At 38.1% G+C, this 18,388-nt stretch overlaps 1 protein-coding gene across 1 annotated transcript in view; it reads left to right on the top strand.

Annotated features, from left to right (window-relative positions):
* SNX27 (sorting nexin 27) overlaps positions 1-18,388 on the top strand; it is an 83,026-nt gene that overhangs the window by 22,146 nt on the left and 42,492 nt on the right. The window contains exon 2 of the mRNA XM_060090543.1: positions 2,518-2,749. Within this exon, the coding sequence (XP_059946526.1) occupies positions 2,518-2,749 (232 nt within the window). The remainder of the gene's footprint in view (positions 1-2,517; positions 2,750-18,388) is intronic.

The following is an 18,388-nucleotide window of genomic DNA, read 5'->3' on the forward strand; positions in this document are numbered from 1 at the left end:
CAAATATAATTTTACATACAAATTCTGTAGGGGTTCACTGACCACCGCCCGCCCCCAAGCCTATCGACAGAGTAGTCCAGATTAAAAATCCTTTAAAATTAGGAAAAATTAGGGAGCTGAAAAATAAGATTTGAGCATCAGTTCTTAAACTTTTTTCACAAACGCTCATCAGTTCTTAAACTTTTTTCACAAATGCTCATCTCATAAAATTGATTGTACTAACATAAAAATCATATTTTAGTATCCAAGATGTTTACTTCAATCTCTACAGTATTAGTTTTCCTCACTTTGGTAAAAAAAAAATTAACAAGGATATTCATGAGTTAAGCTAAGATTCCTAGGGATAGATCAAACTCTCTATGTTGATTTTTAACTTTTGCCTTTTCTATTTTATTTCTTCTACCATCAAAATATTTTCCCAGAACTAGTAATTAGGTCAAAGATTCAGATGAAATGCTTTACCAATCCCCAACTTTAGGTTTACGTTGATTCTTTAACCAAAATCTCTTCATAACCCATAGATACATAGTACTTCTTTCCTTAATATACTTTCTGATATGAGTGTTCAGGCATTGATCTTGGCAAGTTACATGTTTTATTACATTAATCTTCACAACGACTCTGTTAGGGTCTTATTATTGTCTCTCTTTTATAGATGTGGAAAGCAATGCTAAGAAAGGTTAAATGACTTAAGACCAGTTCTGGCAGGGCCAGGATTTGAACCCATGTAGATCTAGCTCCAAAGCCCATTTTCTTCTATTTTACCATCCTGCTCTATGATCAAAGAACTGACCACTTTTTCTGGCCACTGGTCTGACCTGATCTGAATTTTAAAAGCTCAAATTTCCATCAGTGGAGGGAGCTCTTTATTTTCTTCTATAGCTAGCCAGTTGTAAAATTGCTGTATTGTGTGTGTGTGTGTGTGTGTGTGTGTGTATTTAAGTTAGACTTTAGGTTGTGAAATGTCAAGAGCACTGAATTTACTGGCTAGATTGTTAAACCTAGATTAAGGAAGGAGGCTTATTAGCTGGATGATCTCCTGCCTGTTGTGTTTATATAAATGGATGTTTCAGATACCATACTCTGACAGACAATTCCAGTGATTGAAAAGTTTGTGGAAGGCTTGTTACTAAACCTAGCATCATTTGCAGGAAGGAAAAACCCTAATGGTTTGGAACAAGAGTGAAAAAGAGTTTAAAGGGTAGATAAGCTTTTATCAAGTTGACTAAAGGCCAGGTGTGTATTTCCTAACCCTCTTGGGATAGCCATGGAGGGAACCTCCAGGTCAGCTAGCTGCCTAGTGGTTTTTGCTGAGATAAAGGGTGGGGTCAGCATTCTGGGAAGGTAGTTCAGTTTGCTGAGTGAGTTTTGTGAGACTCAGCATCTTTCTTGACAAAATTATTGTTCTTCCAAACCTTGTACTTTTCCTAGTTTCAGCCTTTTTATACACAGTGGAACAGGAAGGAGAATGCATAGGTTGATTTACTACGTAGACTTAGCGGTACATTTTTTAGTTTGAACTGATTACTCAGGGCTTTAAGTGAGATAGCACAGAACAGAAAAAAAAGTAGATACTAATTGAAGTGATTGGGAGAACAAAGGAAGTTGGGTCAGATATAAAATTTTAGAGAGGTTTCTCCTTGCCTTTTTTTTTTTTTTTTTTTTTTTTTTTTTGCAGTACGCGGGCCTCTCACTGTGGTGGCCTCTCCCGTTGCGGAGCACAGGCTCCGGACGCGCAGGCTCAGCAACCATGGCTCACGGGCCCAGCCGCTCCGCGGCATGTGGGATCCTCCCGGACCGGGGCACGAACCCGTGTCCCCTGCATCGGCAGGCGGACTCTCAACCACTGCGCCACCAGGGAAGCCCTCTCCTTGCCTTTTTAAAAACTGAGTGATAGAGGAAACTAGCATGTATGAAGATATATATCATTTAATTCCCAAGGTGATGAAACTTGGTATAAAGGAAAATTAAGTTGACCGATTTTAAGATATGGGGAGAAATCAGATACAAATGTAAAAGAACTATCTTAAGTCATACTTTTTGGGTCTTTACAAATTAAGGGAGCATATTTTGTGAAAAATTTCTTTTGACAGAATTCCCAATTCTAAGAAACTTAAAAAGGACAAAGAACAGTTCAAATGGCAGGATTGTTAAAAGCAACTTTATTGTATTGTATACGTGCTTAGTTAGGATGAGGAAATTGGCTTTAAAAGCTTTGCTCCCTCCTCAGCTTCACCCTCCTTCCCTTGTGTTTTCCTGAGGCTGTGTGCGAGGTTCTAGCATAGAGGAAGGGTAGGTCCTTTCACCTGTTGCCATTTTTTCCCCCTGCCATAAGTTCACACACACTTTTTCACGTTATGATTTGCAAAAACGTAAACAGCTTTTCTGGAACCAAACTGATCTTTTTATTTTGTGGTTCATACTTCATGACACTGGAGTGGGGGCAGGAGGGTGGAGCTATAAGGTGTTTGGACCCTTCTGGTTTATGGGATTGTCTTTTTCCCTTTTTCCCCTTAGGAACGGCGTGAATGTTGAGGGGGCGACACACAAGCAGGTGGTGGACCTGATCCGAGCAGGCGAGAAGGAATTGATCTTGACAGTGTTATCTGTACCTCCTCATGAGGCAGATAACCTAGATCCCAGTGACGACTCGTTGGGACAGTCATTTTATGATTACACAGAAAAGCAAGCAGTGCCCATATCGGTCCCCACATACAAACATGTGGAGCAGAATGGTGAGAAGTTTGTGGTGAGTGTCAGCCCAACTCCATCCTCAAACACCTAGCTTTTGTTTCTCCCAATCTTATCATTTATGATATATATTAGAGTACTAGGATAAATGACTGCCACCTAGGTCAGTTTGCCTACGAGGAATATGGGTTTACACATAAATAAAAGACACTGGCCCTGATTTATTGCAGGAGGTGAACTACAGTAATGGAAGAAGAGGCATATTTCTGCTTAAGTATAATTCCATTTTATTCTAGACAGTTTTAAGTTTGTATTTGGGCCTTTTGCAATCATGTGTCAGTTTATTTTGTTTGTTCTTTTATTGGTTGTCATATCTCTTTGCTAATAGCAGTCTCTCACTTACTGTTGACTCTGTAGAGCTATAGAGCAAGATTAATTTTAAAGTGTGGTGTGTCTTCCAAAACATTTGGGTAATACAGAGTTTGTCCATGTCAGAACCTACAAGTGCCCTATACCCCCCTTCACATCTTGTTCTTTTTCATTTTCTTTGGAGATATCTGTGTGAATGATTAATTCTGGTTTTCTCCAAGGTCCTCATTATATTCTGCATGCAATTCACATGGGCTGTTTTATACATTTCCAGTTTCTTGCTGTTGTAGATATGCAGGAAAGCCCATCTTGAATTCTGGATGATGTGTGCCAGCCCCTTTCCCAAATGCCTTTGTTTGTTCTTTAAAACCTAATTGCAACTGATAGCCCAATCTGCTTAATTTTTCCCTTGGTTGCAATATTCTTTATTTGCCTTTGATTATTTTGGGAATGATGGTATAATGAGAAATTCATTAATCTTTGTGGAAAATGCAGTGCATTCTGTAGGTATTGGCAAACAGACTCCATGTGTTTAAAGCTGATCTGCTGTTTAATGTTGCAGTCTCTGAAACTGAGATTTATCCCCTGTATAGGAATGAGCTACTAGATATTTATGGTAAATTCTTTTTAATGGGGAGATGAGAAGAGCAAGCAAGGAAGCCTGAAAAGTTCCAGAAGGATCAAATAATATTTGACTGCATCTGTACTTCAGCTGGAGATGATAGCGTGTAGGTTTTATGTCAGTCTGGTCTATGTATTCTCTGAACCATACACACAAAATTTAGAGTTTTGTGTTTCAGAGGTGCTATACTTTTTTTTAACCATTTTTTAAATTGAAGTATAGCTAATTTACAATGTTGCGTTAGTTTCAGGTGTAAAGCAAAGTGATTCAGTTATACATACACATATATATTTATTCTTTTTCAGATTCTTTTCCATTATAGGTTATTACAGGATAGTTCCCTGTGCTATATAGTAGGTCCTTGTTATTTATCTATTTTATATATAGTAGTGTATATATGTTAATCCCAAACTCCTGATTTATCTCCCCCACCCCAACCTCGCGCCCCACTATCCCCTTTGTTAACCATAAGTTTGTTTTCTGTGTCTGTGAGTCTGTTTCTGTTTTGTAAATAAATTCACTTGTATCATTTTTTTTAGATTCTACATATAAGTGGTATCATATAATATTTGTCTTTTTCTGTCTGACTTACTTCACTTAGTATGATAATCTATAGGTCCATCCATGTTGCTGCAAGTGGCATTATTTCATTCTTTTTTATGGCTGAGTAATATTCCATTCTGTATATGTACCACATCTTCTTTATCCATTCATCTGTCAATGGACACTTAGGTTGCTTCCATGTCTTGGCTGTTGTACCTAGTGCTTCTTATGAACATTGGTGTGCATGTATCCTTTCAAATTAGAGTTTTCTCCCGATATATGCCCACGAGTGGATTGCTGCATCATATGATAACTCTATTTTTAATTTTTTAAGGAACCTCCATACTGTTTTTCATGGCGGCGGCACCAATTTACATTCCCACCAACAGTGTAGGAAGGTTCCTTTTTCTCCACACCCTCTCCAGCATTTATTATTTGTAGATTTTTTTTAATGGTGGCCATTTTGACTGGTGTGAGGTTATACCTCATAGTTTTGATTTGCATTTCTCTCATAATTAGCAATGTTGAACATCTTTTCATGTGCCTGTATGTCTTCTTTGGAGAAATGTCTATTTAAGTCTTCTGCCCATTTTTTGATTGGGTTGTTTGGGTGTTTTTGATATTAAGCTGTATGAACTGTTTGTATATTTTGGAAGTTAATCCCTCATCGGTAGCATCATTTGCAAATATTTTCTCCCAGTCCGTAGGTTGTGTTTTCATTTTGTTTATGATTTCCTTTGCTGTGCAAAAGCTTTTAAGTTTAATTAGGTCCCATTTGTTTATTTTTGTTTTTACTTCCATTACTCTAGAAGATGCATCCAAAAAATATTGCTATGATTTTTTTTTTGTCAAAGAGTGTTCTGCCTATGTTTTCCTCTAGGAGTTTTATAGTATCTAGTCTTACATTTAGGTCTTTAATCCATTTTGAGTTTATTTTTGTATCTGGTGTTAGAGAATGTTCTAATTCATTCTTTTACATGTAGCTGTCCAGTTTATCCAGCACCACTTATTGAAGAGACTGCCTTTTCTCCATTGTATATTTTTGCCTCATTTGTCATAGATTAACTGATCATAAGTGTGTGGGTTTTTTTCTGCGCTTTCTATCCTGTTCCATTGATCTATATGTCTGTTTTTGTGCCAGTACTACACTGTTTTGATTACAGTAGCTTTGTAGTACAGTCTGAAGCCAGGGAGCATGATTCCTCTAGCTCTGTTCTTTCTTCTCAAGGTTGTTTTGACTATTTAAGGTCTTTTGTGTTTCCATACAAATTAAAAATTTTTTTGTTTTAGTTTTTTGAAAAATGCCACTGGTAATTTGATAGGGATTGTGTTGAATCTGTATATTGCCTTGAGTAGTCATGGTAATTTTAACAATATTGATTATTCCAATCCAAGAACACGGTATATTTTTCCACCTGTTTGTGTCATCTTCAGTTTCTGTTATCAGTGTCTTATAGTTTTTGTAATACAAATCTTTTGCCTCCTTAGCTAGGTTTATTCCTAAGTATTTTATTCTTTTTGATATGATGGTAAATGGGATTGTTTCCTTAATTTCTCTTTCTGATATTTCATTTTTAGTGTATAGAAATGCAACAGATTTCTGTATATTAATTTTGTATCCAGCGACTTTACTGAATTCATTGATGAGCTCTAGTAGTTTTCTGGTAGCATCTTTAGGATTTTCTATGTATAGCATCATGTCATCTGCAAACAGTGACAGTTCTGTTTCTTCTTTTCCAATTTGGATTCCTTTTATTTCTTTTTGTCTCTGATTGCTGTGGCTAGGGCTTCCAAAACTGTGTTGAATAAAAGTGGTGAGAGTGGGCATCCTTGTCTTGTTCCTGATCTTAGAGGAAATGCTTTCAGCTTTTCATCATTGAGTATGATGTTACCTGTGGGTTTGTCTTATATGACCTTTATTTATTTTATTTTAAAATTTATTTATTTAATTTATTTATTTTGGGCTGCATTGGGGCTTCATTGCTGCACGCGGGCTTTTCTCTAGTTGCAGTGAGTGGGGGCTACTGTTCGTTGCGGTGTGTGTGCTTCTCATTGCGGTGGCTTCTCTTGTTGCCGAGCACGGGTCCACGGGCTTCAGTAGTTGTGGCACGTGGGCTCAGTAGTCGTGGCTCGAGGGCTGTAGAGTGAAGGCTCAGTAGTTGTGGTGCGTGGGCTTAGTTGCTCCACGGCATGTGGGATCTTCCTGGACCAGGGATAGAACCCGTGTCTCCTGCATTGGCAGGTGGATTCTTAACCACTGCGCCACCAGGGAAGTCTCTATATGGCCTTTATTATATTGAAGTATGTTTCCTCTGTGTCCACTTTCTGAAGAGATTTTATCATAAATGGATGTTGAATTTTATCAAAAGCTTTTTCTGCATCTATTGAGATGATCGTATGGTTTTACTCTTCAGTTTGTTAGTGTGGTGTATCACATTGATTTGCAGATGTTGCAGAATACTTGCATCACTGGAATAAATCCCACTTGGTCATGGTGTATGATCCTTTTAATGTATTGTTGGAGTCGGTTTGCTAGTATTTTATTTTAATTAATTTATTATTTATTTTTGGCTGCGTTGGGTCTTCGTTGATGCGCAAGGGCTTTTCTCTAGTTGTGGCGAGCAGGGGCTGCTCTTCATCGCGGTGTGCGGGCTTCTCATTGCAGTGGCTTCTCTTATTGCGGAGCATGGGCTGTAGGCGTGCAGGCTTCAGTAGTTGTGGCATGCGGGCTCAATAGTTGTGGCCCGCGGGCTCTAGAACACAGGCTCAGTAGGTGTGGTGCACAGGCTTAGTTGCTTTGAGGCATGTGGATCTTCCCGCACCAGGGCTCGAACCCGTGTCCTCTGCGTTGGCAGGCGGTTCCTTAACCACTTTGCCACCAGGGAAGTCCCAGTTTGCTGGTATTTTGTTGAGGATTTTTGTATCTATGTTCATCAGTGAGACTGGCCTGTAATTTTCCTTTTTTGTGATATCTTTGTTTGGTTTTGGTATCAGGGTGATGGTGGCCTCATAGAATGAGTTAGTTAAGTGTTCGTTCCTCTGCAATTTTTTAGAATAGTTTCAGAAGGATAGGTGTTAGCTCTTCTCTAGATGTTGGTAGAATTCACCTGTGAAGCCATCTGGTCTTGGACTTTTGTTTGTTGGGAGTTTTTAAATTACTGATTCAATTTCAGTACTGGTAATTGGTCCGTTTATATTTTCTATTTCTTCATGCTTCAGTCTTGGGAGATTGTACCATTCTAAGAATATGTCCATTTCTTCTAGGTTGTCCATTTTATGGACGTATAGTTGCTCTTAGTAGTAGTCTCTTATGATCCTTTGTAGAGGTGCTGTACTTTTAATCATAAGACATGTAAGAAGTAGAAATCAAGATTTGGCCCTAAAAATGGAGCAGATTGGATATTGAGACCTTTGGGGAATTACCTAAGACCTCGAGAACCTCTGTAGACTTAGAAAAGGAATGAAACTACTAATTGTCCTTTTTTAAAAAATCAACTTTATTGAGCATAATTTACTAACATTAACATTCACCCATGTTAAATGTCTAGTTTCATGAGTTTTAATTAATGCACATAGTTTTATAATCACCGCAATCAAGATATAGAACATTTTCATTGTCCCAGGAAGTTCCCTCATGCCCCTTTGTAGTCAGTCCTCTTTCCCTTCCACTGCCTCTGTCAACCACTGATTACCTTTCTGTCACTGTATTTTGCCTTTTTTAGAATGTCAAATAAATGGAAGCATGCAATATGTAGTCTTTCATGTCTAGCTTTGTTCACTTAGTGTAGTCCTTTAAGATTGATACATGTTGTTGCATATATCAATAGTTTATTCCTTTTAAATTACTGATAGTATTCCATTGGATGGATTTACTACAGTTTATTTATCTGTTCGCTTGTTTTTGCCCATTTGTGTTGTTTCCAGTTTGGGGCTATTATTACTGAAGCTGCCATGAAATAACATTAATGTACAGGTCTTTATGTAGATTTATGTTTTCATTTCTCTTGAGTACATACACAGCTAGAAGTGGAATTGAAGGGTCAAATGAGAAATTGTCAAACTGTTTTCCAAAGAGGCTGTACTGTTTTTGTATTCGCATCTGTAGTGGAGAGTTCCAGTTGCTCCATAACCTCTTGAACACTTGGTATTTTCAGTTTTTTAAATTCTAGCCATTCTAGTGAGTATAGTGGTATTTCATTCTGATTTTAATTTTGCATTTGCCTAATGACTCATGATGAGTGTATTTTCATGTGCTAATGGCTTTTCTTATATCTTCATTGTTAAAGTATCTCTTCTGCTCTTGCCCATTTAAAAAATTGGTCTGTTTGTCTTATTATTATTTTGTTGTAAGTGTTATTTATGTATACTGTATATAAGTCTTTTATCAGATAAATGCTTTGTAAAATATTTCTCCCAGTCTGAGGCTTGCCTTTTTATTTTATTTTTAACAGTGTCTTTCAAAAAAACAAGTTTTAAACTCTGATGAAGTATAGTTTGTCAATTTCTTTCTTTTATGGATAATGCTTTTTGTGTTCTAAGAAATCTGCCTACCTCAAGAACACAAATCTTTTATGTTTTCTTATAAAAGTTTTATAGTTTTAGCTTTCTGATTTTGTAACAACTGTATTTCGAGGTATGATTCACATACCATAAGTTCACCCATTTAAAGTGTACAATTCAGTGGTTCTTAGTATGCTCACAGAATTGTGCAACTATCACCACAATTTTAGAACATTTTCATCATCTCAAAAAGAAACTCTAGGGGCTTCCCTGGTGGCGCAGTGGTTGAGAATCTGCCTGCCAATGCAGGGGACACAGGTTCGAGCCCTGGTCTGGGAGGATCCCACATGCCGTGGAGCATCTAGGCCCGTGAGCCACAGCTACTGAGCCTGTGCATCTGGAGCCTGTGCTCTGCAACGAGAGGCAGCGACAGTGAGGAGCCTGCGCACCGCCATGAAGAGTGGCCCACGCTTGCTGCAACTGGAGAAAGCCCTCTCACAGAAACGAAGACCCAACACAGCCATAAATAAATAAATAAATAAATAAATAAATTTATATTTAAAAAAGAAACTCTATACCCTTTAGCCAGCATTCTCCAAACCTCCTATCCCCTCTAGTCCTAGGCAACCACTAATCTACTTTCCATCTCTATAGATTTGCCTATTCTGGATGTTTCATATAAGTGAAGCCATATGTATTTTCAAGGTTTATGCATGTTGTAGCATGTATCGGCCAAATGACACTCCATTGTATGAATATAACATTTAATTTATCTGTTCTTCAATTGATGGACATTTGGGTTCTTTATAGTTTTTGCCTCTTGTGTATAATGCTGGTATGAGCATGTATGTACGAGTTTTTGTGTGGATACCTGTTTTCATTTCTCTTGGAAAGAAATACTTAAGAGTAGAATTGCTGGGTCATATGGTAACTCTTATGTTTAACCTTTTGAGGAAATGCCAAACTGTTTTCCAAAGTGACCACATCATAGTTTTCTTCTTATGTTTAGGTCTGTGATCCATTGTGAGTTGATTGTTGTGTACTGTATTATATAAGGGTCAAGGTTATTTTTTTTCCCCATATGGGTATCCAGTTTTAGCAACTTGTGTTGAAAAGAATATTCTTTCCGCATTGAAATACCTTGACATTATTGTTGAAGATCAGTTGAACATATATGTGTGGTTTTATTTCTGTATACTGTTCTGTTCCATTGAGTGTATGTCTGAACATTTTAATATTTATGTCATTTTGATGTTGTTCTCTGTTTAGTGTCTTTTTCCTTGGGAATGGGTCAAATCTTTTTGGTTCTTTGTACAGTGAGTAATTTTGGATTGTATCCTGGGTATCGTGAATGTTACATTGTGTAGACTCTGGATTCTGTGATATTCCTCTGAGGAATATTGATGTGTTTGTTTTACTTGGCAGTTAACTGTAAGCTGTGTCAGCTTCTGTGAGTTGCACTTCAAGTCTCATTTCAATTCTTTCAGCTTTTGCTGTGCTACTTTTGAGTCTGTCTTGTGTATATATCATTTAGGGAGGGATCAGCCTGAGATGTATGTGATGTTCGTTCACAAAATTAAGGCATCCCCTTTTCTGGTTCTGTCTCTTTTGGGATTCTCCACTCATTTTGGTTGCATCCATGATTGCCCAGAACCTTTCTCTCTTTCCTCTGGCCAGAAAGATGTCACAGTTTTTCTTGAAGTTTTAGTTGCTTAAGTTATGCTAATTTGTGACTGATGCCCACTATCAGGGCAAAATCCCCTAAAAGCAGGAAACTCCCCAACTCTGTCAATTGCTTCATGGTTGTTTTTTTTTTTTTTTTAAATCAATCAATTATTTATTTATGGCTGTGTTGGGTCATTGTTTCTGTGCGAGGGCTTTCTCCAGTTGTGGCAAGTGGGGCCACTCTTCATCGCGGTGCACGGGCCTCTCACTATTGCGGCCTCTCTTGTTGCGGAGCACAGGCTCCAGACGCTCAGGCTCAGTAGTTGTGGCTCACGGGCCTAGTCGCTCCGCGGCATGTGGGATCTTCCCAGACCAGGACTCAAACCTGTGTCCCCTGCATAGGCAGGCAGATTCTCAACCACTGCGCCACCAGGGAAGCCCTGCTTCATGTTTTGACTCCCCTTTACAATTTTAGTGTAAAATTCAGAATCCTCAGGTAATTGGTTTTTGTATTTTTTCCAGAGTTTGTAGTTGTTCACTGGGAGGGTTGGTCTATAGGGAGTTTACCTGAAGCAGAAGCTTCAGTTCTATCCATTTTTTCTTTATGTATAATGAAGCAATTATGTCTTCTTGATGAATTGACACCTTAAACATCTCTTGCATTGTTCTTTGTTCTGAAGTCTTTCTCTAATATTAACATATAGCCACTAATAGCCACTTCAGCTTTCTTTTGGTTATTGTTTTCATTGGATATCTTTTCCATTCTTTTACTTTTAACCTATCTGTATAATTATACTTAAAATGGGTTTCTTGTAGACACCATATAGTTGTGTCTTGCATTTTTTGTGCAATCTGGCAACCTTGGTCTTTTACTTGGAGTGTATAGTCTGCATACTTAGTATAATTATTTTATTTTATTTTTTAAAAATTTATGTATTTTTGGCTGTGTGGGGTCTTCTTGCTGTGCGCGGGCTTTCTCTAGTTGTGGCGAGCAGGGGCTACTCTTCGTTGTGGTGTACGGGCTTCTCATTGCAGTGGCTTCTCTTGTTGCAGAGCATGGGCTGTAGGCGCGCAGACTTCAGTAGTTGTGGCTCGTGGACTCTAGAGTGCAGGCTCAGTAGTTGTGGCACATGGGTTCAGTAGTTGTGGCTCGTGGGCTCTAGAGTGCAGGCTCAGTAGTTGTGGCACATGGGTTCAGTAGTTGTGGCTCGTGGGCTCTAGAGTGCAGGCTCAGTAGTTGTGGCGCACGGGCTTAGTTGCTCTGCGGCATGTGGGATCTTCCTGGACCAGGGCTCGAACCTGTGTCCCCTGCGTTGGTAGGCAGATTCTTAACCACTGTGCCACCAGGGAAGTCCCAGTATAATTATTGATGTAGTTAGGTTTAAATCTACCATATTCTTTATTATCTATATCTCATGTATTCTTTATTCCTTTTTTCCTCCTTTCTTGCCTTCTTTTCGATTAATAGAGTATTTTTAATGATCCCATATTATCTCCATATAATTGTTGTTTTATTTTGTTAGTGGTTGTTCTACATTTACAGGATACATCTTTATAAGTATTATCTTCAAATAATACAATATTACTTCTCATTTAGTGTAAGAATTTTATAGCAGTACATTTCATTTCCACCTTCTATCCTTTGTGCTGTTGTTATACATTTTACTTCTATATGTGAAAGTCCATGATATTTTGTTGTTGTCTTTGCTTTAAATAATTAAAGAGGGGACTTCCCTGGTGGTCCACTGGTGGTCCACTGGGTAAGAATCTGCACTCCCAGTGCAGGGGGCCTGGGTTCGATCCCTGGTCTGGGAATTAGATCCCACATGCATGCCACAACAAGGAGTCTGCTTGCTGCAACTAAGAGTCTGCACGCCGCAACTAAGTCCACGTGCTGCAACTAAGTCTGCATGCTGTAACTAAGAAGCCCGCATGCTGCAACTAAAGATCCTGCACGAGGCAACTAAACACGCCACAATGAAGATCCTGTGTGCCGCAGCTAAGACCTGGCACAGCCTAAGTAAATAAATATTTTTAAAAAAATTAAAGAGATTGAAAATGAGAAGAGTTTCTTTATATTCAAGCACATATTTACCATTCCTGGTATCCTTCATTCCTTTGTGTAACTGCAGTTTCCATCTGGTATCATATTCATTCTGCCTGAAGAATTTCCGTTAATATTCTTGTAGTGTAGATCTGCTGGCAATGAATTGTCTCAGTTTTTGTTGATCTGAAAAAGTCTTTATTTCACCCTTACATTTTTTTTTTTTTTCGGAGCTTGTAAGTTGTGTTCTGACACCTTTTTAAAATGTGTAGTTATATCAGGGACCCAACTTGACCCAAACTAAACCTGTGGTAAGAGCTGGGTTTAAAAGGGTCTAGTTTCATTTTCCCTTAGGAGGTTTTTATTTATTTATTATAAAAATTTTATTGGGGCTTCCCTGGTGGCGCAGTGGTTGAGAGTCTGCCTGCCGATGCAGGGGACACAGGTTCATGCCCTGGTCCGGGAGGATCCCACATGCCACAGAGTGGCTGGGCCTGTGAGCCATGGCCGCTGAGCCTGTGCATCTGGAGCCTGTGCTCTGCAATGGAAGAGGCCACAACAGTGAGAGGCCTGCGTACCGCAAAAAAAAAAAAAAAAAAAAAAAAAAAAATTTATTGAAGTGTAGTTGATTTACAGTGCAGTGCCAGTTTCTGCTGTACAGCAAAGTGACTCAGTTATACATACATACATATATATATCTATATATACTCTTTATCATATTCCTTCTTTTTAAATTTTAATTTTTTTATACAGCAGATTCTTATGTCATCAGTTTTATACACATCAGTGTATACATGTCAATCCCAATCGCCCAATTCATCACACCCCCACACCCACACCCCCCGCCGCTTTCCCCCCTTGGTGTCCTTATGTTTGTTCTCTACATCTGTGTCTCAATTTCTGCCCTGCAGACCGGTTCATCTGTAACATTTTTCTAGGTTCCACATATATGCGTTAATATACGATATTTGTTTTTCTCTTTCTGACTTCATTCTGTATGACAGTCTCTAGATCCATCCATGTCTCAACAAATGACCCAATATTGTTCCTTTTTACATCTGAGAAATATTCCATTGTATATATGTACCACATCTTCTTTATCCATTCGTCTGTCAGTGGGCATTTAGGTGGCTTCCATGACCTGGCTATTGTAAACAGTGCTGCAGTGAACATTGGGGTGCATGTGTCTTTTTGAATTATGGTTTTCTCTGGGTGTGCCCAGTAGGATTCCTGGGTCATGTGGTAATTCTATTTTTAGTTTTTTAAGGAACCTCCATACTGTTCTCCATAGTGGCTGTATCAATTTACATTCCCACCAACAGTGCAAGAGGGTTCCCTTTTCTCCACACCCTCTCCAGCATTTGTTGTTTGTAGATTTTCTGATGATGCCCATTCTAACTGGTGTGAGGTGATACCTCACTGTAGTTTTGATTTGCATTTCTATAATAATTAGTAATGTTGAGCAGCTTTTCATGTGCTTCTTGACCATCTGTATGTCTTCTTTGGAGAAATGTCTATTTAGGTCTTCTGCCCGTTTTTGGATTGGGTTGTTTGTTTTTTTAATATTGAGCTGCATGAGCTGTTTATAAATTTTGGAGATTAATCCTTTGTCAGTTGATTCGTTTGCAAATATTTTCTCCCATTCTGAGGGTTGTCTTTTCGTCTTGTTTATGATTTCCTTTTTTTAAAAAAATTTATTTATTTATTTATTTATGGCTGTGTTGGGTCTTAGTTTCTGTGCGAGGGCTTTCTCTAGTTGCGGCAAGTGGGGGCCACTCTTCATCATGGTGCATCGGCCTCTCACTGTCGTGGCCTCTCTTGTTGCAGAGCACAGGCTCCAGACGCGCAGGCTCAGTAATTGTGGCTCACGGGTCTAGTTGCTCCGCGGCATGTGGGATCTTCTCAGACCGTGGCTTGAACCCGTGTCCCCTGCATTGGCAGACAGATTCTCAACCACTACGCCACCAGGGAAGCCCTATGGTTTCCTTTGATGTGCAAAACTTTGAAATTTCATTAGGTCCCATTTGTTTATTTTTGTTTTTATTTCCATTACTCGAGGAGGTGAATCAAAAAAGATCTTGCTGTGATTTATGTCAAAGAGTGTTCTTCCTATGTTTTCCTCTAAGAGTTCTATAGTGTCCGGTCTTATGTTTAGGTCTCTAATCCATTTTGAGTTTATTTTCATGTATGGTGTTAGGGAGTGTTCTAATTTCATTCTTTTACATGTACTTGTCCAGTTTTCCCAGCACCACTTATTGAAGAGACTGTCTTTTCTCCATTGTATATCCTTGCCTCCTTTGTCATAGATTAGTTGACCATAGGTGAGTGGGTTTATCTCTAGGCTTTCTGTCTTGTTCCATTGATCTGTGTTTCTGTTTTTGTGCCAGTACCATATTGTCTTGATTACTGTAGCTTTGTAATATAGTCTGAAGTCAGGGAGTCTGATTCCTCCAGCTCCATTTTTTTCCCTCAAGACTACTTTGGCTATTCGGGGTCTTTTTTGTCTCCATACAAATTTTAAGACTTTTTGTTCTAGTTCTGTAAAAAATGCCATTGGTAATTTGATAGGGATTGCATTGAATCTGTAGATTGCTTTGGGTAGTGTAGTCATCTTCTCAATATTGATTCTTACAATCCAAGAACATGGTATATCTCTTCATCTGTTGGTATCATCTTTAATTTCTTTCATCACTGTCTTATAGTTCTCTGCATACAGGTCTTTTGTCTCCCTAGGTAGGCTTATTCCTAGGTATTTTATTCTTTATGTTGCAATGGTAAATGGGAGTGTTTCCTTAATTTCTCTTTCGGATTTTTTGTCATTAGTGTGTAGGAATGCAAGAGATTTCTGTGCATTAATTTTGTATCCTGCTACTTTACCAAATTCATTGATTAGCTCTAGTAGTTTTCTGGTGGCATCTTTAGGATTCTCTATGTACAGTATCATGTCATCTGCAAACAGTGACAGTTTTACTTCTTCTTTTCCAATTTGTATTCCTTTTATTTCTTTTTCTTCTCTGATTGCTGTGGCTAGGACTTCCAAAACTATGTTGAATAATAGTGGTGAGAGTGGGCATCCTTGTGTTGTTCCTGATCTTAGTGGAAATGCTTTCAGTTTTTCACCATTGACAGTGATGTTTGCTGTGGGTTTGTCGTATATGGCGTTTATTATGTTGAGGTAGGTTCCCTCTGTGCCCACTTTCTGGAGAGTTTTTATCATAACCGGGTGTTGAATTTTGTCAAAAGCTTTTTCTGCATCTATTGAGATGATCATATGGTTTTTATTCTTCAGTTTGTTAATATGGTGCATCACATTGATTGATTTGCGTATATTGAAGAATCCTTGCATCCCTGGGATAAATCCCACTTGATCATTAATGTGTTATTGGATTCTCTTTGCTAGTATTTTGTTGAGGATTTTTGCATCAGTGATACTGGTCTCTAATTTTCTTTGTTTGTAGTATCTTTGTCTGGTTTTGGTATCAGGGTGATGGTGGCCTCATAGAATGAGTTTGGGAGTGTTCCTTCCTCTGCAGTTTTTTGGAAGAGTTTGAGAAGGATGGGTATTAGCTCTTCTCTAGGTGTTTGATAGAATTCACCTGGAAAGCCATCTCGTCCTGGACTTTTGTTTGTTGGAAGATTTTTAATCACAGTTTCAATTTCATTACTTGTGATTGGTCTGTTCATATTTTCTATTTCTTCCTGGTTCAGTCTTGGAAGGTTATACCTTTCTAAGAATTTGTCCATTTCTTCCCGGTTGTCCATTTTATTGGCATAGCATTGCTTGTAGTAGTCTCTTAGGATGCTCTGTATTTCTGTGCTGTCTATTGTAACTTCTCCTTTTTCATTTCTAATTTTATTGATTTGAGTCCTCTCCCTCTTTTTCTTGATGAGTCTGGCTAATTGTTTATCAATTTTGTTTATCTTCTCAAAGAACCAGCTTTTAGTTTTATTGAAATTTGCTATTGTTTTCTTTGTTTCTATTTCATTTATTTCTGCTTTGATCTTTATGATTTCTTTCCTTCTGCTAACTTTCGGTTTTGTTTGTTCTTCTTTCTCTAGTTCCTTTAAGTGTAAGGTTAGGTTGTTTTTTTGAGATTTTTCCTGTTTCTTGATGTAGGCTTGTATAGCTATAAACTTCCCTCTTAGAACTGCTTTTGCTGCATCCTATAGGTTTTGGATCATCTTGTTTTCATTGTCATTTGTCTCTAGGTATTTTTTTATTTCCTCTTTGATTTCTTCAGTGATCTCTTGGTTATTTAGTACGTATTGTTTAGCCTCCGTGTGTTTGTGTTTTTTTTACTTTTTTTCGCCTGTAATTCATTTCTAATCTCATAGCATTGTGGTCAGAAAAGATGCTTGATATAATTTTAGTTTTCTTAAATTTACTGAGGCTTGATTTGTGACCGAAGATGTGATCTATCCTGGATAATGTTCCATGCGCACTTGAGAAGAAAGTGTAATCAGCTGTTTTTGGATGGAATATCCTATAAATATCAATTAAATCTATCTGGTCTATTGTGTCATTTAAAGCTTCTGTTTCCTTATTTATTTTCATTTTGGATGATCTGTCCATTGGTGTATGTGAGGTGTTAAAGTCCCCCACTATTATTGTGTTACTGTCGATTTCCTCTTTTAGAGCTGTTAGCAGTTGCCTTATGTATTGAAGTGCTCCTGTGTTGGGTGCATATATATTTATAATTGTTATATCTTCTTCTTGGATTGATCCCTTGATCATTATGTAGTGTCCGTCCTTGTCTCTTGTAACATTCTTTATTTTAAAGTCTATTTTATCTGATATGAGTATTGTTACTCCAGCTTTCTTTTGATTTCCATTTGCATGGAATATCTTTTTCCATCCCGTCACTTTCACTCTGTATGTGTCCCTAGGTCTGAAGTGGGTCTCTTGTAGACAGCATATATATGGGTCTTGTTTTTTGTATCCGTTCAACAAGCCTGTGTCTTTTGGGTGGAGCATTTAATCCATTCACGTTTAAGGTAATTATCGATATGTATATGCCTGTGACCATTGTCTTAATTGTTTTGGGCTTGTTTTTGTAGGTCCTTTTCTTCTCTTATGTTTCCCACTTAGAGAAGTTCCTTTAGCATTTGTTGTAGAGCTGGTTTGGTGGTGCTGAATTCTCTTAGCTCTTGCTTCTCTGTAAAGCTTTTGATTTCTCCAGCGAATCTGAATGAGATCCTTGCTGGGTAGAGTAATCTTGATTGTAGGTTCTGCCTTTTCATCACTTTAAGTATATCATGCCACTCCCTTCTGGCTTGTAGAGTTTCTGCTGAGAAATCAGCTGTTAACGTTATGGGGGTTCCCTTGTATGTTATTTGTCATTTTTCCCTTGCTGCTTTCAATAATTTTTCTTTGTCTTTAATTTTTGCCAGTTTGATTACTATGTGTCTCAGTGTGTTTCTCCTTGGGTTTATCCTGTATGGGACTCTGCGCTTCCTGAACTTGGGTGGCTGTTTCCTTTCCCATGTTAGGGAAGTTTTCGAATATAATCTCTTCAAATATTTTCTCTGTTCCTTTCTCTCTCCCTTGTCCTTCTGGGACCCCTATAATGCAAATGTTGTTGAGTTTAATGTTGTCCCAGAGGTCTCTTAGGCTGTCTTCATTTCTTTTCATTCTTTTTTCTTTATTCTGTTCTGCAGCAGTGAATTCCACCATTCTGTCTTCCAGGTCACTTATCCATTCTTCTGCCTCAGTTATTCTGCTATTGATTCCTTCTAGTGTAGTTTTCATTTCAGTTATTGTATTGTTCATCTCTGTTTGTTTGTTCTTTATTTCTTCTTAGTCTTTATTAAACATTTCTTGCATCTTCTCGATCTTTGCCTCCATTCTTTTTCCGAGGTCCTGGATCATTTTCACTATCATTATTCTGAATTCTTTTTCTGGAAGGTTGCCTATCTCCACTTCATTTAGTTGCTTTTCTGGGGTTTTATCTTGT

Source organism: Mesoplodon densirostris, chromosome 2, assembly GCF_025265405.1.
Source record: "Mesoplodon densirostris isolate mMesDen1 chromosome 2, mMesDen1 primary haplotype, whole genome shotgun sequence".
Classification (NCBI taxonomy): Eukaryota; Metazoa; Chordata; class Mammalia; order Artiodactyla; family Ziphiidae; genus Mesoplodon; species Mesoplodon densirostris.